This window comes from Pan paniscus, chromosome 3 (genome assembly GCF_029289425.2).
Source record: "Pan paniscus chromosome 3, NHGRI_mPanPan1-v2.0_pri, whole genome shotgun sequence".
NCBI classification, from domain to species: domain Eukaryota; kingdom Metazoa; phylum Chordata; class Mammalia; order Primates; family Hominidae; genus Pan; species Pan paniscus.
Window position 1 is genome coordinate 120,514,840 of NC_073252.2, and position 20,022 is coordinate 120,534,861.

At 38.4% G+C, this 20,022-nt stretch overlaps 1 protein-coding gene across 3 annotated transcripts in view; it reads left to right on the forward strand.

The window, feature by feature from the left end:
- BBS12 (Bardet-Biedl syndrome 12) overlaps positions 1 to 10,327 on the forward strand; it is a 12,463-nt gene extending 2,136 nt beyond the window's left edge. For all 3 annotated transcript variants that reach the window (XM_055111808.2, XM_003816402.4, XM_063603892.1), the window contains one exon: positions 7,269 to 10,327. In XM_055111808.2, the coding sequence (XP_054967783.2) occupies positions 7,279 to 9,411 (2,133 nt within the window). In that variant the 5' untranslated portion in view covers positions 7,269 to 7,278 and the 3' untranslated portion in view covers positions 9,412 to 10,327. The remainder of the gene's footprint in view (positions 1 to 7,268) is intronic.
- Positions 10,328 to 20,022: the final 9,695 nt, after the last annotated feature.

Sequence of the window (20,022 nt, forward strand, 5' to 3'; positions counted from 1 at the left end):
CAAGTATATACTCAACCCAATCCTAATTTCGAGGATCTCTTGGATCATGTTTGATCTAATGACAATTAAATGGCTGAGTAGTATATTAACCTATTTTTATATCACTATGATTTAGGCTTTTATATTTGGAATATTTACTGCTAGTTAAAATGTTTTTTTTAATTGTAGGCTCAGATTCCAACTCCCAGATCTTGAATAGGATGTAATTAGTTTTGAAAACTAGCTATTAACGAATCTAACTGCACTTTAGAACATTAATCATCATCATTATCCAGGAAAACATTAAACACATAGGCACTCTTAAATCTCCCAAATGTATTTAATGTTTTCTATATGTCATGCACTATGCCAACTACTGGGTGAGTTCGAAAGAAATAAAAGTAGAATATAAAAGATGAATAACTAAGGAATCTACAGATTAGTGGGGGAGCTAGACACAAACATAATACAATGTTTTTAATACAGGGTATTTTTAATCTGCTTTGGTAGATGGGTATAGAAAGTGCCTTGGGAGCACAGAAAGGAGGGACAACTCTACCCCAGGGCATTAGAGAAGTCCTGATAGGAAATGAGGCATTTGCGTTGGGTCGTGAAAGATCTATAGCATCTATGGAGATGAAGAAAATATAGACTATTCAAATCAGTATAGCTTAGTGAAAATAAATATGTTCTAGCGTGACAAGATCATGAGGTTTATAAGGAAAGGTGGGAGAGGAGTCATAAATTAGGTTGAGGTTAGATTATAAGGCACATATATCAAGCCAAGGAGTAAAGACTTTCTTTTTTAAGATAAATAGATGTTTTTTGGCAGTGGAGTAATCTGTTTAGGTTTGTGCTTTTTCAGTGCTAATTCTGACCACCATATGAAGGAGGAACTCTCATTAGAAGCAATTAAAGGGCCTCAACTAAGGCGGTGCCAAATAGGAATCAAGTCAACTCCAAGGATGGTTAAAACTTATATTCATGTTGGAGAAATACTAAAAGTACCATCTGTTTTCTCTTGCTTCAGTTTTGTACTTAAATTTGGGGGAACAAATATGGTGAAAAAAATTCATTCACTTACCAAATATTTATAGAGTACTTGCTGTGTGTCAGGCAATATTGTAGTTACTCGGGATATACATCATTGACTAAAATTGCCTTCCTGGAAATTACATTCTAAGAGATGTAGTCTATAAAAAATAAATAAGTAAACTATATCCTATTTTATAAGGGAATAAGTGTTATGGGAAAAAGAAAGTATAACAGATGGAAGAAATCCAGAGTACAGAGGGAAAAGAGGATTTGTGGTATTCTGTAGAGTGCTCAGGGTAGGCCTCATTGAAAAGCAGAAAATTTGAGAAAATATTTGAAGGTGATGCAGCAATAGATTTCTTAGGGAAGAGCATTCCAGAAAGAGGGAACAACTAGAACAGAAACATTAAGATAGGGAACATGCAAAGCATTACAAAAAGAGGCCAGAACAAAGTGGCCAAGGGATAAAATAGTAAGTGATAAAGTCAGAAGGGTAAAGAAAGGACTGCAGATAGTTAGGGCATTGTAAGGACTTTGACTTCGACTCCAAGTGAAATGGGTAGGCCTTGCAAGATTTTGAGCCTAGGAGTGAAAGGATATGAGTTCATTTTTAAAAGGGACTCCTGTGTCAAAAGCGTAAAGCTTTATTTTCTGAGTTAGAGGTTTTTAAACAGTAGAGTGACATGATTAGACTTCTGTATTGGGAATAGACTGGAGATGAGCAAACAGTTGATTTAGATAATGAAAGGCTAATCATGCCCATCAAGAAAATATTATAATTTTTCAAAATGCAGCTCCTGAAAGCATTGCATGTCTTATTACTCTAAACTGAGTACCTTAGACAAAACTGGACATAATCTTTGGGGAAAAAAAACTTATTCTGATGTCAAAATTCCAGTTAAGTTGTCTGACTCTGCTCTTCCATTACACACTTAGAAACTCAAAGAAACATTAAGCTGGCAAGTACTGAAAACAGAGAACTGTTTGTGGAAAACATTGGTGCATAACAGGACATGCATAGCAGGACAAGAATCAGACTGTGTCTGTGTAATGCCAAGAAGAGTTGCCAGAAGTACTTATCATCTTTGAAATTATCCACTTTGTTATCCCCTTTGCTGTTTTTGCCTTTTTATACCCAATCTCTTAGAGGATGGGGCATTTTTGTTTTGAGTTTTTATTTTATGTTAATTATAGCCGACTGTAACCTGTTCAAAATAATAATTTAGGAGCTCTTCTAGAGTTGGGAATGCTGAGAATTTTTAAAAATTACTAAAACTTGGAATAGCTTTTTCAAATGCCAAACAAAGCAGATTTGTCTTGAATATTGATTTTGATATCAGTTTTATGTGACTTTTTGCTTATACATTAGTTTTGTTTAAATAATTTCATGCCTTTTGTATCTAGGAAACTTTTTCACATAAATTAAATACAGATTAAATTTGAAATAGCCCATGACTGTTTCCATTCGCTCTAAGTTCTCTCTGACTTTTCTACTCGTAGTAATATCTTGTGATTTAAGCATAGTATAGAAAGGAGATCATAAGCAGAGACCCTGATACATGTACAAGTTAAGAGTATGAATAAGGTTTGGAAGAAGGCAGAAAGGTTTGGAAAAGGGAAACACAGTAAAAGATTCTAAAGAAGAGAGGGTGAATTACTATCATACTGGGCAAGGGGCACCTAAAAGGCAGAATTATATAGTAGTTAATAGCATAGGCTTTAACATTAGACAAACCTGGGTTTTAGTCCATAGCCTTTTACAAATTAGCTGTGAAATTTTGTATATGTTATGTAACTATTCTGCTTCATTTTCCACATCACTAAAATAGATTATAGTACCTCCCTCATGTTGTTGTGAATGAATACTACATTACATAATACTTGTAAAATGCCTCATACTTAGTAAGCTTTCATAACATGTTCGAAATGAAAAACAAAACCCAAAAGTCAATCTTTTCAAGCTTGTCCTTTCAACAAATTATTCTGGAGCAACTGGATATCCATGAGGAAAGAGGAACCCCTACCTCACACCATTTACAAAAGTTAATTTAAGATGACTTATGAACATAAATATAAAAGCTAAAACAAACGGAAGAACAAATTTGGCATCTCATACTTCCTGATTTCCAAACTTACTACAAAGCTATAGTACTTAAAACCTGTGGTACTGGCATAAGGATGAATGTATAGATCAGTGGAATTGAACTGAGAGTCCAGAAATCCATAGACATCTATGGCTAATTGATTTTTGACAAAGATGCTAAGGCCACTCCATGGGGAAAAGAATTGTCTCTTCAGCAAATGGTACTGGGACAATTGGATATCCACATGCAAAAGAATAAAGTTGGACTCCTACCTTACACTTTATATGTAAATTAACTCAAAATGGGTCAACAAACTAAATATAAGAGATGAAACTATAAAACTCTTTGAATAAAACATTGGGCTAAATCTTCATAACCTTGGATTTGGCAATGGATTTTTAGATATGGCACAAATAATATGAGCAAACAAAAAAATAGGTAAATTAGATTTCATCAAACAACAACAAAAAAAATAGGTAAATTAGATTTCTAATTTCTTTTTCTTTTTTTTGAGACAGAGGCTCGCTCTGTTGCCCAGGTTGGAGTGTGCAATCTCGGCTCACTGCAGGCTCCACCTCCCGGGTTCACGCTGTTCTCTTGCCTCAGCCTCCTGAGTGGCTGGGACTACAGGTGCCTGTCACCATGCCCGGCTAATTTTTTTGTATTTTAACAGAGACGGGTTTCACTGTGTTAGCCAGGAATGGTCTCGATCTCCTGACCTCATGATCTGCCCACCTTGGCCTCCCAAAGTGCTGGGATTACAGGCGTGAGCCACTGTGCCTGGCCTAGATTTCTAATTTCTAACTAAAAACATTTGGTCATCAAAATGCATAATCCAAAAAGTGGAAACTGACTTACAGAATGAGAGAAAATGTTTGCAAATCATAGTTTGATAAGGATCTAGTGTCCAGAATGTATAAGGAACTCTTACAACTTACCAAAAAAAGACTAACTGCTCTATTTTTAAATGGTCAAAAGACTTGAATAGACATTTCTCCAAAAAAGATACACAAATGGCCAATGCACATGAAAAGATGCTCAATATGAGGAAAATGCAAGTCAAAAACACAATGAAATACCACTTCACATTCACTAGGATATCTATAATATTACAAAATATTATAAAAGCAAAAATGGAAAGTGTTCAGTATACTGGACTGAATATTTCCCCCCAGTTCATGTCCTTCTAGCATCTCAAAATGTGATCTTATTTGAAAATAGTTTCTTTGTAGATGTAATTAGCTAAAATGAGGTCATACTGGATTAAGGTGGGCCCTAAATCCAATGACTGGTATCACTGGGTTATAAGAAGGCTGTTTGAAACAGAGGCAGAGGTTAGAGTTATGCAGTCAGAAGCCAAGGACCACTAGGAGCAACTAGAAGCTGGAGGAAGCAAGGAAGGATTCTTCCCTTGATCCTTCAGAAGGAGCATGGCCCTGCCAGCATTTTGATTTTGGGCTTCTAGACTCCAGAACTGTGAAAGAATAAATAAGTATTGTTTTAAGCTACCCAGTTGTTTGTGGTAATTTGGTATGGCAGCCCTAGGAAGCTGATGCAGTGAGGATGTGGAGAAATCAAAACCCTCATACATTGTTGGTGGGAATGTTCAGCTGTTATGGAAAACAGACAGTTCATTCAAAAGTTAAAGATATTTGCTCCTCCTTTTCATGCCTGTGGCTGGATGTCCCACAGCACTATAGGAAATGTGAGTCAGGCCTTTTGCATTAAGCAACCAAGAACTACAGACTCCACCTTTTCACCCAAATCATGAATGACCAGTGAAAAGCAACTTATTTCAGAGGAAGAAGCAGCCCTTGAAATGTTAAGGCTTGGGCTTGAAAGTTGAAGAGCAGGAATTCTCTCTTTCAAAGACCCTAGAGCACAAACCTTTGTGTGGCCAAGTGGGATCAGCCCTCAAGGGCACATGCCAAGGACAGAGCAGCCCATGTAGACAGCTTCGGAGGGTATGGGGATGTGGGGAGTTAGGGGTAGCTCCTCATTAACTATTTGTTGGGTGAGTATAAGGGCGAAGCTCAGTGGCAGTCAGCCACCTCTGCAATGACAAGCTGTCTCTCCCCTACATGTTTAGCATATATTATTAGAACACGTCCCATGCCCCCGCTCCCTTTAAGGCCAAGTAGAGAAATCTGGCAATAAAAGGCAAATGTGAGCATGCTTTCTTTAAGATGCATCATAAATGGTTTTCTTTAAGTGAATGAAGACTTTGACAGAGAAATATCTTTGTAAGCAAACATTAAGAATGCTGGCTGGGTGTGGTGGCTCATGCCTGTAATCCCAGCACTTTGGGAGGCCTAGGCAGGAGGATCGCTTGAGCCTGGTACTTCAAGACCAGACTGGGCAGCATGGCGAAATCCCATCTCTACAAAAAAAATAGAAAAGTTAGCCGGGTATGGTGGCATGCACTTGTAGTCCCAGTTACTTGGGAGGCTGAGGTGGGAGAATCACCTAAGCCCAGGAGGTCGAGGCTGCAGTGAGCCATGCCACTGCACTCCAGTCTAGGTGACAGAGCGAGACCCTGTCTAAAAAATAAAAATAAAAAGAATGCTAATCATTTCTGAGTTCGCTGTGACTTGTAATACTGGGGATCTCCCTTGTAACACTGGAACTGAAAGACAGTGACGAAAGCGATGTCAAGCATTCATTATTCTGAAGAGGAGGAGAAATGCCACATACCTTTCCCATTGAACCTGTGGTGGAATAAATCCATGGTTGTGTCTTGCTTTGAACAGACTTTTGTTCTGAGCACTGCTCACGATGGATTTTTATGCTTCATTTTCATATCTCTCTGCACAATTAGATTGGGAGTTCCTTGAGGGCAGAGTATGTATAATCTTTGTCTTTGTAATCCCGGCAATTAACACAGTGCCTCCTGGTACATTGTAGGTGCTTAAGAAATACTCACTGAATGCATGAATGAATGAATGAATGAATGAAACGAAGCAATGACTAGGAATGTTTGTAGTGCTATAATATATAATGGGATATACTCCAGTCTGGTACTTGTCTAGTCAGTCCTCTACAGTGTTATCAGAGTGGTAATATATCCAAAACATTACAATTATTATTGTTATTAAAACAAGAACTCATAAAACATGGTGCCAGACATTGTTCTAAGTACTATATTCACTCCTTATAATGACTATGAAATAGCTTCTATTATTATCCCTGTTTCTTAGATGTGGAAATTAAGGGATAAAGTACATAACTTGCTGAGGGCTATATAGCTAGTAAAGCGGTAGGATTAAGTTCACACCCAGACTTCTAGGTTTAGAGTACATGTTTTCAAACACTACATCAAGTTGTTTCTTGATCTTTTTTATTAAAAACATTTTAATGGTTCCCATTACAGGATCAAGTTTAAGTTACTTGCTATGGCACATAATGCCCTTCGTAAACCAGCTCATTTCCTCTTCTAGAGCTTCATCTGCTACTGTTCTCCACTACATGGTTTTTGTTGTTGTTGTTTTTTCTGAGACTGAGTCTCGCTCTGTTGCCCAGGCTGGAGTGCAGTGGCGCCATCTTGGCTCACTGCAACCTCCGCCTCCTGGGTTCAAGCGATTCTTCTGCCTCAGCCCCCAAAGTAGCTGGGACTACAGGTGCGTGCCACCACACCCGGCCAATTTTTGTATTTTTAGTAGAGACGAGGTTTCGCCATATTGGCCAGGCTGGTCTCGAACCCCTGACCTCGTGATCCGCCCGCCTCGGCCTCCCAAAGTGCTGGGATTATAGGCATGAGCCACTGCGCCCAGCCACTCCACTACATTTTTTATATTCTCATAAAACCAGGCTACTTCTATTTCCCTGCATACACTATGTTTTTTTCACATATATGTACATTTACTACTACCTCCTTCAACTTGTAACTCTTTCCAGTTATTTTTCAAGACTCATTCCAAGAATTGCTTTCTTCTGGAAACGTTGCCTACAGCCCTCATGCTTCATTTCGTCTGTTGGGTGGAGTGTTTCTCTTCCATTCCCCCATACCTTTATCATTAATAGAATAATAATACTGTATCATTGCACTGACCACTTTTCATGGAAATTATATGTACCTCAAAAGCAGGGAGCATATCTTGTTTTTATTTCGATATAGCATTTATAACTATGAATTATACTGAATAAAGTTACAAGTTTTTATTTTGTTTGCAGATCATGATACATGGTGATGGCTTGCAGAGTCATAAACAAAAGAAGACACATGGGACTTCAACAACTTTCATCATTCGCGGAAACAGGAAGAACTTTCCTAGGCCCACTAAAATCATCCAAATTTATTATAGATGAAGAATGTCATGAAAGTGTATTAATCAGTTCAACAGTAAGGCTTCTTGAAAGTTTGGATTTAACCAGTGCAGTGGGACAACTTCTCAATGAAGCAGTTCAAGCACAAAATAACACATATAGAACTGGAACCAGTACTCTTTTGTTTCTTGTTGGTGCTTGGAGCAGTGCAGTTGAAGAATGTCTTCATCTTGGTGTCCCCATTTCCATAATAGTGTCAGTAATGTCAGAAGGCTTAAACTTTTGTAGTGAAGAGGTAGTTTCTCTTCATGTACCTGTTCACAATATATTTGACTGTATGGACAGCACAAAAACATTTTCTCAACTTGAAACATTTAGTGTAAGTTTGTGTCCTTTTCTACAGGTCCCTTCAGATACTGATTTGATAGAGGAAGAGCATGGTCTCAAAGATGTTGCCTCTCAAACACTGACCATTTCCAACCTTTCTGGGAGACCTCTTAAATCATCTGAATTATTTAAACCTCAGACAAAGGTTGAAGCAGATAAGAACACATCACGAACTCTGAAAAACAGCCTGCTTGCAGATACCTGCTGCAGACAGTCAATACTAATCCACAGTAGGCATTTTAATAGGACAGATAATATTGAAGGGGTAAGCAAACCAGATGGATTTCAAGAACATGTTACAGCTACTCACAAAACTTACAGATGTAATGATTTGGTAGAGTTGGCAGTAGGCTTGAGTCATGGAGATCATAGCAGCATGAAGTTAGTAGAAGAAGCAGTACAGCTGCAATATCAGAATGCTTGTGTGCAACAAGGCAACTGTACAAAACCATTTATGTTTGACATTTCAAGAATTTTCACTTGCTGTCTACCAGGCTTACCTGAAACTTCTTCTTGTGTTTGTCCAGGATATATCACTGTTGTGTCAGTATCTAATAATCCTGTGATCAAGGAATTGCAGAATCAGCCTGTTCGAATAGTTCTCATTGAGGGTGACCTCACAGAGAATTACCGCCACCTGGGATTTAATAAGTCTGCAAATATTAAAACAGTATTAGATAGCATGCAGCTTCAAGAAGACAGCTCAGAAGAACTGTGGGCAAATCACGTATTACAGGTATTAATCCAGTTCAAGGTGAACCTTGTCCTGGTACAAGGAAATGTGTCTGAACGCTTAATTGAAAAATGTATAAACAGTAAGCGGTTGGTAATCGGCTCAGTGAATGGCAGTGTGATGCAGGCTTTTGCAGAGGCTGCAGGAGCAGTACAGGTGGCGTACATTACACAAGTGAATGAAGATTGTGTGGGCAATGGGGTCTGTGTGACCTTCTGGAGAAGCAGCCCTTTGGATGTTGTAGATAGGAACAACAGAATTGCAATCTTATTAAAAACAGAAGGAATTAATTTGGTTACAGCCGTGCTCACTAACCCGGTTACTGCACAGATGCAAACCAAAGAAGATAGATTCTGGACATGTGCCTATCGTTTGTATTATGCTCTAAAAGAGGAAAAGGTCTTCCTTGGAGGTGGTGCAGTTGAATTTTTGTGCCTTAGCTGTCTTCAAATTCTTGCAGAGCAATCTCTGAAAAAAGAAAACCATGCCTGCTCAGGGTGGCTGCATAATACTTCCTCTCGGCTGGCTTCATCTCTGGCAATATACAGACCAACTGTGCTTAAATTCCTGGCAAATGGATGGCAGAAATACCTTTCAACTCTCCTATATAACACTGCCAATTACTCATCAGAATTTGAAGCCAGCACATACATTCAACATCATCTGCAAAATGCCACAGACTCTGGCTTTCCTTCATCTTACATCTTGAATGAATATAGTAAACTAAATAGTAGAATTTTTAATTCAGACATTTCAAATAAACTGGAGCAGATTCCAAGAGTTTATGACGTTGTTACACCAAAGATTGAGGCGTGGCGCCGAGCATTGGATTTAGTACTGTTAGTACTTCAGACAGACAGTGAAATAATTACTGGACATGGACACACACAGATAAATTCACAGGAATTAACGGACTTTCTATTTTTGTAGTGTTACTGGCTAAGTCTTTGGAAAATAATTTTTCATAATATGTCATGCTAATAATAAATGTATTGATAGCCAAGTCATGGTGCCTAAAATGCCAGCTATTGCCAAGAAGAAAATAGTTGATGTCTGTCAATAACTGTGCATGGTCTGAGATTTTACCCTACTTATAAGCTAACAAGTTAGCCTGTTACTGTTGGGTGGGATGCTACAGAATGCATAAGACACCTGGGTCAGAAACAAAGGACTTTTATCACTCACAGCAAAAGCTGTAGCCAGAGCTTCATGTTGGTTTTATTCAGTTCCTCATTTTTCTAGTTCCCACAGGAGGAACACAAAGGGCCCATGATGAAAGCCTGCAAACAGTGGGTTATGTTGTAAGCTTGGGTTATTAACTGCTTTTATAGTAAGCAAAAAAATCCTGGTCTTTGTCCAAAGGGAGTTATTACCCCATACTTGAAGATAGCTTAGTGTAAACACAAGCCTAGGACATGGACTAGGTAAAGACAAAGTCCTTGCATTCTTGACATACCCAGTAAGTATGCAGGGACACTCAGAGGCCATAGTGGATAGTCTCTTCCAACAGTCTGCTCCTCAGCCTGAGATGTTCTTGGACAAACTTGAATTTTCACATGAGTATGCCACTCCATCAGCTACTCTGATTAACCTGACAGTCGGGTTGTTTAGTCAGTACCAAATTTGTTCATTTGGTCTCATATAGCAATTAATGAAGGCTATTATCAGACACAGCAGCAGGATGAAGCCAACCTGCAGTATTAACCTCAGTCCTGTCCCCCAAGGTCTTGACTCAATCAACTGTAAGTTCCAAGGGAGGACCAATAGGTCTTTTTATTAGGCAGCCAGAATGTAGTGAAGGACAATTTATTATACTTTATGACCCAATAAAGGGAGCTTTGACTGACGTGCTGATATGTGGTGTTATTATCAATAATTATGGGTGCAATAGCTGGGCCAAAAAACAAACCCTGTTCCCTATGGAGAGCCCTTCTATGGCTTATTTTCCCCACATACAAGTACATAAGCCCAAAGGGTCCAGGTTACTCTAGTTCAGAAGTATTGTCAAATCTGATTTAAATCATCATATATGGATTTCAGTCACATAAGTAGTGTCACTGAGTAGTTGCAGCCTCAGTTGCTATACATGGTATAATCCAAGGCCACTCTGACAAATTTAGAGAAGCATAAGTTCAGTCAGAATGAAACAAGGTTGTGCTGGTCCCTGTGTTTCTACATGTTCACATCTGGGAGCCACCCATGATGGCATCATGTACTGCCTCCTATACTGGTAGAGTCTTAGTAAGGTGTTGAGCCTCCTTTTTGCTGGTGAGGCCAAAGAGACAGCATTTATTTGTTTCATTGCCAAAGGAATTGAGTGCTGTAAATCTCTCCAGTCTCAAAAAACGACTGGTCAAACAGGGCCCTACATTTTGTCTGGGTTTACCAGCCATTCCTACTGGTAGAGATATGAAAACACCACAGTCAAAGCTGTTGGAAGTGGCTTCTGATTTCAAGCACTGGAACATCATCTACAGTTGACCTTTGAACAACAGTGGACAGGGATGACAACCCCCTGCACAATCAAAAATCTGCATATAACATGTTTGGTTTTTTTGGAGACAGACTCTCCCTCTGTTGCCCAGGCTGGAGGGCAGTGGCGTGATCTTGGCTTACTGCAACCTCACCTTCTGGGTTCAAGCAATTCTCCTGCCTCAGCCTCCCAAGTAGCTGGGACTACAGGCACCTGCTGCCACACCTGACTAATTTTTTGTATTTTAGTAGAGACAGGGTTTCACCATGTTGCCCAGGGTAGTCTCAAACTGAGCTCAGGCAATCCGCCTGCCTTGGCCTCCCAAAGTGCTGGGATTACAGGCGTGTGCCACCATGCCCAGCCTGCATATAACTTTTGACTCCCCCAAAACTTTACTAATAGCTTAACTGTTGACCATAAGCCTTATCAATAACACATATTTTGTGCATGTATTACATACTGTATTCTTACAATAAAGTAAGCTAGAAAAAAAGAAAATGTTATCAAAATCACAAGGAAGAGAAAATACACTTACTATTCATTAAATGGAAGTAGATCATCATAAAGGTCATCATCCTCACCATCTTCATATTGAATAGGCTGAAGAGAAGGAAGAGGGGCTGGTCGTGCTGTCTCAGGCATGGCAGAAGCAGAAAAAAATTAATGTGTAAGTGAACCCATGCAGCTCAAACCTATGTTGTATAATGACATTTTGGTCAACTATGGACCACATATATATGGTGATCCCATAGACAGTAATACCATATTTTTACTGTACCTTTTCTGTGTTTAGATATGTTTAGACACACAAATACTTACCACTGTGTTACAGTTGCCTATGTTATTCTGTACAATAACATGCTGTGCAGGTTTGTAGCCTAGGATCAGTGGGCTCATATAGCCTAGATTTGTAGTAGGCTGTACCATCTTGGTTTGTGTAAGTACACCCTCTGATGTTTACACAACAGTTAAATCGCCTCATGATGCATTTCTCAGAATGTATCCCCTCGGTTAAGCAACATAGGCCTATACTTTCAGTTTTGATTGACTGCCCAACTCAGCAACAAACTTGTATTTTTAATCTAGTCAAAGTTTTATTTTCTTATTGCTGATACCATTTGTTTCAGCTTTGTGGACTCCTTGACTCATCAGCCACAGCAAAATTTCCTGTTTTCTAGGGCTCTGGAGAATGCTGCTTCATTGTCATGTCAGTGTCTTCTGCCTCCCAACCTGAAGTGAATGAGCAACAACCAAGACACCATTTGGATGTCTTGTTTTAATCCTGCCTCACACTGTTTAGCCTCTGAACATTCATTAACAGATAAAAGGGAAGCCTCCTCCCTTCTTCTTTTCCCACTACTTGAATGAGAGCATTCACTACTGAATCCCAGAGTCTTCTCATATCTCCTAATCTAGCCATTGAGGCCTTCCTGTCTTCCAGTATTAAAACTTAGGTATATTAACATTTTAGAGTTTATTTGAGCAGTCAGTGATTTGTGAATGGAACAACTCCAGACTGCAGGCAGTTTGGGGCTCCAATGAAGGGATGCAAGGGGAAAACTTTTATAATGTGTTCATGGAGGCAAGACAAAGAAAATATTTGATTGGTTCAGGTGGAGCAGTAGCTTTAAATTCCCTAGTGAGAGGTTTACTGGCAATTTCTAAAGTCCCTAGTTAGAGCTTAGTTGGCAGTTTCTGATAGGTTATGCTTAAGTTTCATTTTCCTAGGCTAGGGCCTTTCACCCTGATTTGGGGTTCAGTTTGTTTATGTAGCAACTCAGGGTACTAGAGCTACCTCAGTCTATTGGCCTCCCAATTAATTATGTTAACATCAGAAAGCCATGGCTCTGTTAGCCAACATTGTCAAGAACTGTGCAATGTCTGAGATTTTACCCTACTTACAAGATGTTTTGGTCTGAATGTGTCCCCCCAAAATTTATGTGTGGGGTTTTAATCCCCAATGCAACAGGATTGAGAGGTGGGGCTTAATGGGAAGTGTTTAGTTCATGAAGTCTCCACCCTTATGAATAGATTAATGCCGTTATTAAAAGAGCTTCTAGGAGTGGGTGCACGCTCTTCTGCCATGTGGGGATTCAGTGTTTGTCCGCTTTTGTCTTTCTGCCTTCTGCCATGTGAAGACACAGTGTTCTCCCTCTCTGGAGGATGCAGCATCCAAGGCACCATCTTGGAAGCAAAGACTGGACCCTCATCAAAACCCTTGATCTTGGACTTCCCAGGCTCCAGAACTGTGGGAGATAAATTTCTGTTCTCTATAAAATACCCAGTCTGTAGTTTTCTATTATACCAGCACAAAATGAACTAAGACACGTGCTAACAAATTAGCCTGTTAAAATTTCATGGGATGCTGGCAGAGGACATGAGACTCATGGGTCAGAGACATAGGACTTTATAGTATCCAGAGCTTCATGTTGATTTGTGTCAGTCCCATGTGTTTCCCAAATATTATTGTATGACACAAAGAGCCCAGAATGAATGTCTGCACACACAGTGGGTTGTGTTACAGGAGAGGAACACCAAGCTTGGATGAGTCACCACTATTATAGTAAGCACAAGCAAGACTATTTTTCATCAGGAGGAAGATATTACACCATTCCTTAAGATTTCTCCCTGCAAACACAACCCTTAGAAATGGCCTAGAAAAAGAAAGGGCAATACCCAGCAAGAATGTGCAGGGATGCTCAGAGCCCATACTGGACTGCCTCTCCCAACAAATTCTTTGTCTTTTGCTACCTAGCCATAAATTGAATATTTAAAAATTAAGTTTCATGTGTAATTTTTGGAATTGAATATTAGAAGAGCCCTGGGAAAATAATTAAAATAGAAGTAACAGTTACTGATTATCTACCATTTTCCAGAAACTGTTTTAAATCCTTTACATGCTGTATAAATTAGCTAGGACTGCTTTAACAAAGTACCACATACTGGGTACAGAAATTTATTTTGTCAAAGTTATGATGAAAAGAAAACTGAGATCAAGGTGCGGACAGGATTTGTTTCTTCTGAGGCCTTACTCCTTGGCTTGTAGATGGCCACCTTCTTGTGTCCTCACAGTCTTCCTTCTGTGTGTGCACATCCCTGGCGTCTATTTTTGTGTCCAAATTTCCTCTTATAAGGACCCCAGTCAGAATGGATTAGGGCCCACCCAATGGTCTCATTTTAATTACCTCTTTAAGGGCCCTACCTCCAAATACAGTCACATTCTGAGATACTATGAGTTAGGGATTCAGTATATTAATTTACGGGGACACAATTAAACCCATAATACATATATTATCTCGATCTTTGCAACATCCATTTTCTCCATGTTATAGATGAGGAAATTGGCTTAGCATGGTTAAGAAACTAGCCCAATATCTCACAGCTAGTAGGAGGCAGCACTGGAATTTGAACCAAAATTTTATTGGCTCTGAAGTCTGTGTCCCTAAGCCTTAATTATGATATGAAACTTTTTTTCCTGTAAGGTAACAACAAAACAAGAAGAAAAGAGAATGCCTGGTTTATTTATAGGGCTAATTTAAATGTGTTAGAAATGTACCTTGATTATTTTCGTGCTTGGGAATGGTAAAATAATCTCATTTTGCATTGTGCTAAATAATGAATTTTTTTGCTTTGGTGGTTGTCTTAAATGTGACCACATGAAAACCTTGCACAGGCAGTCATCTCAGTTATACATATAGTCTTTGTTCTAAGTTGAAATAATAGCAATGTTGAGTGTTAAACTGCTTCTAAAAATAAAATATATGATTTTACCTAGGTAGATACTGATACTTTTATTTTCCCTCTGTATAACATTAAAACTTATTTTTGTTAAAATATTATATATATTATGAGTGTTACTAATATTAATTGACATAGATGTTCAATTCAGTTTATATAATGGAATTTTTATGAAGTTGGTACTTGCATATATTAGTAGTGCTAAATATTTATTAAATTCATGCATTAATATTTTCCTTTGAAATTAGAAGTCTCACCCTAATAGAGATTTTATTAATTTGTTTTGTTCCTACATCCTAAAAAACTTTATACTATCATGGAGTTTATTAGCCATTTTAAAAATTCTTATAATAACAAGAAATACCTTCAAGTTTTAACTATTCCAGGAACTATTCTGTCCTTGCAAACTGAGGGCAGTCCCTGGACTAAATTTGGTTCATGTAAGTAAGTGGGTTTTCGAGGAAACCTTATCTATAAGCAGTTACACATTTCCCAGAAGACCAGAGCAGTGTTGACCTCTTTGTGAGACTGAACTGCCTTTTTAATATGACTATAAGAACGCTTGCTGGCATTCTACATCTACATTTTTTCACCCAAGAGAAGCCTGTCTTCAGAAGGATGAATAACTCCATTTGGACCAGGTATTAACTAGCTCTTCAAAAATAATCTTTAAGAAATTTAAACAGTAGAATTCCTACAATTCCCAGAATATGGGCAGATGTGCCCCTCTACCCAGTAACGGGAGAGATACAGAATCATCAGAAAGGAAGGTGGGAAGCAGCAAGAGTGAAAGGGTTACCAACAGGCTATTATGAGCTACAGTTTCCAAAATTACTAATAAGTGCTTCCAAAAAGAGAGGACTCTACCTGAATGGAAATATGGGTAAGCAGTTTTGAGAACTAACTCATGGGCCACACATTCTGGATGAATGCAAAACAACCACCACCAAAAACAACTAAAAGCCCATCTGCATGTGCATGTGTGGATGCAGGAGAATTGAATGTCCTGTGGTGATTTAAACCCTGAAGAATACCAGAAATATTCAGCACATGTGTCCTTCCAGGAAGACTGATTCACACGCTTGAGGGGAAGAGTGCTGGAAAGTAGTAAAATAGAGCAGAGCAGGATCATTTACAATAGGGAGAAGGATGATTTAGATTGGGAATGGTAAAACATCATTTTGTGTTTGACTGGGGTTGGTGGTAGACCCAGTGGAATAATCCAGGGGAGTAAAATCACTGAAAATAAATGTAATCTTGAAGACAAGGTTCACTGACCTCTAGAAAACACAGAACTAGAGATAGAAAATCTTGCCAACCAGACTTGACTTTGACAAGCGGAGATAGGCTACATAAAAAGGCTGTATTTTCAGTCCTTTATTAACAATAGGAGAGAGCCCTGGAGCCGTGAAGCTGAGAAATTGACCATGGTCCATCTCCACCTCCTTCACAGAAGTCTTCTTTTTGATGGAATATACAAAAATCCTTGTAATTTGAACATGGAGAAAAAAAGAAAAACCATTTAATGTCAAATGAACTTGGTATAAGAAAAAAGATTAACACAAGGATACCCACTTTTACCATTGTTATTCAACATACAGGAACATACTGGAAGTCCTAGCTAGAGCAATAAGAAAAGAGAAAGACATAAAGGGCATCTAAATTGGAATGAAAGAAGTCAGATTATCGTTGTTTGCAGATGATATGATCTTATACTTGGAAAAATCTAAAGACTCCACCAAAAAACGATTAGAACTGATAAACAAATTCAGTAAAGTTGCAGGATACAAAATCAGCCCACAAAAACCAGTAGCATATCTATATGCCAACAGTGGGCAATCTGAAAAAGAAATTGAAAAGTAATCTCATTTATAAAGCCACGAATAAAATTAAATATCTAGGAATCAACCAAAGTGAAAGATCTCTATAATGAAAACTGTAAAACTGATTAATGAAATTGAAGAGGACACCAAAAAATGGAAAAATATTCCATGTTCATGGATTGAAAGAATCAATACTGTTAAAATGTTCATACTCCATACTACCCAAAGCAATATATAGATTCAATGCAATCCCTATGAAAATACCAATGAAATTCCTCACAGAAATAGAAAAAAAAATCCTAACATTTATATGGCACCACAAAAGACCCAAAATAGGCAAAGCTGTCCTAAGCAAAAACAAAAAACAAAACAAAAAAAAAACTGGAGGAATCACATTTACCTGACTTCAAATTATCCTACAGAGCTATAATAACCAAAACAGAATGGTACTGGCATAAAAACAGACACATAGACCAATGGAACAGAATAGGAACCCACAAACAAATCCACACACAGTGAACTCATTTTCAACAAAGTTGCCAAGAACATACTCTGGAGAAAATACAGTCTCTTTAATAAATGGTGCCAGGAAAACTGGATATCCATATACAGAAGAATGAAACTAGACCCCTATCTCTTGCTGTATACAAAAATAAAATCAAAATGGATTAAAGACTTAAATCTAAGACCTCAAATTTAAACTACTAAAAGAAAACATTGGGGGAACTTTCCAGGACATTGGACTCAGCAAAGATTTCTGGGAGTAGTACCCCACAAGCACAAGCAACCAAAGTAAAAATGGACAAATGAGATCACATCAAGTTAAAAAGCTTCTGCACAACAAACAATCAACAAAGTGAAGAGACAACCCACAGAATGGAAGAAAATATTTGCAAACTACCCATCTGACAAGGGATTAATAACCAGAATATGTGAAGAGCTCAAAACACTCTATAGGAAAAAAAATCTAATAATCTGATCAAAAGATGGGCAAAAGATTTGAATAAACATTTTTCAAAAGAAGACATATGAAAGGCAAACAGGCAAACAAAAAGGTGCTCAACATCACTGATCATCAGAGAAATGCATATCAAAGCATTGGTTATTTCATGTCTTTGGCTTATATTCAAAAGACAGGCAGTAAGGAATGCTGCTGAGGATGTGGAGAAAAGGGAACACTGTGGTTGTAATAATTTACATTCTCACCAACAATGTACACACAGTGAAAATGTAAATTATTACATCCACTATGGAAAACAGTTTTGAGGTTCCTCAAAAAAACTAAAAATAGAGCTATCATATGATCCAGCAATCCCACTGCTGGGTATATACCCAAAAGAAAGCACATCAATATATCAAAGAGATATCTGTGCCCCCATGTTTGTTGCAGCACTGTTCACAATAGCTAAGATTTGGAAGCAACCTAAATGTCCATCAACAGATGAATGGATAAAGAAAAAATGGTGGCCGGGTGCGGTGGCTCACCCCTGTAATCCCAGCACTTTGGGAGGCTGAGGTGGGCAGGTAGATCACACTTTTTTGTACCCATTAACCACCGCCACCTCCCTACTACACTTCCTAGCCTCTGGTAACAATTCTTCTAGTCTCTGTGTCCATGAGTTCAATTTTTTTTTATTTTTAGATCTCACAAATAAGTGGCAACATGCGATGTTTATCCTTCTGTGCCTGGCTTATTTCAGTGAATATGATGATCTTCGTTTCCATCCATGTTGTTGCAAGTGACAGGAGATAGAGACCATCCTGGCTAACACGGTGAAACCCTGTCTCTACTAAAAATACAAAAAATTATCCGGGTGTGGTGGCGGGCGCCTGTAGTCCCAGCTACTCGGGAGGCTGAGGCAGGAGAATGGCGTGAACCCGGGAGGCGGAGCTTGCAGTGAGCCGAGATCGCGCCACTGAACTCCAGCCTGGGCTACAGAGCGAGACTCCGTCTCAAAAAAAAAAAAAAAAAAAAAAAAAAAGAAAGAAAGAAAAGAAAAAATTGTACATATACACAGTGGAGTACTATTTGGCCCTAAAAAATAATGAGACCCTGTCACTTGCAACAACATGGATGGTACCGAAGTTCATTATATTCACTGAAATAAACCAGGCACAGAAGGATAAACATCGCATGTTGTCACTTACTTGTGAGATCTAAAAATAAAAAAAAAAATTGAACTCATGGACATAGAGAGTAGAATTGTTACCAGAGGCTGGTAAGGGTAGTAGGGAGGTGGCGGTGGTTACTGGGTACAAAAAAATGAAAGAATGAATAAGACATACTATTTGGTTACACAACAGGGTGACTATTCAGTAATAATTGTACATATTAAAATAACTAAAAGTGTAATTGGATTGTTTGTAACACAAAGGATAAATGCTTGAGGGAATGGATACCCCATTCTCCATGATGTGATTATTTCACATTACATGCCTGTATCAAAACATTTCATGTACCCCACAAATATATATACCTACTATGTACCCACAAAAGTTAAAAAGAAAGAAAAGGAAAAAAGATTAAAACAGACTATCTCGGTCCTTTTGTGCTGCAATAACAGAATACCACAGACTGGGGGATTATAAAGAACAGAAATTTATTATCTCACATTTCCATCAGCTGGGAAGTCCAAGATCAAGGTGTCAGCGTCTTGTACAGACCTTCTTACTGTATCTTCTTCACATGGTAGAAGAGCAAGAGATAGCAAACCCACTCCAGCAAGGTTGTTTTATGACAGCATTAATTAACACCTCCCAACACTGTTGCATTGGGGATTAAAATTTCAACACATGAATTTTGGGAGAGGACAAAAACATTCAAACCATAGCGCACCGACCAAATAATATTCTAACAGACAATGAAAACGCAACAGAAACTCACTAGAAAAAAATGCAGCCACACAGCTGATGACAATTAATATTCGTAAATGAGTTAAATCATCTAGATTGAAGTTTTTGAAAGAATAGCACATTAGAAATATCAGATATTAGAAGATATCAGAAGATATTAGAAGATATCAGAAATTAGATGGCAAACAACAGGTTATGAAATGGGAACTCACACAACTCAAAAGAATTGTGGGGGAATGTTGCCAAGAAACACTTTGGACTAAATTACAAGAAATATAGGAATAAATAGACTCCACATAAAATACAGTAATGGAGGTAAGTTTCAATCCCAGGAACACAGTAGAGGAATTTCCTCTGTCACAAACTCTCCTGAAATGCCATAACAGAGATCTGCATTATACCATTTATTGTTTAAAATGATTACTTAAATGTACAACCTTTCAAAGAAGTACTTTCCTATGTTAAAGATGGACCATTCAAACATTAGAGCACCCTCTGGATTTCAAAGCCATGAAGTTTAGGTGCAGTTCTTGGCTCATGAGTTCATGCCATTGTTCTACTCTAAACGGCTCAGTTTAGTGAGGGAAAGGGAATGGTGGGTCAAAGGAGTCAAGGGTCCCACAGGGTGGCAGTGCTTAGACACTGGTGTCCGCT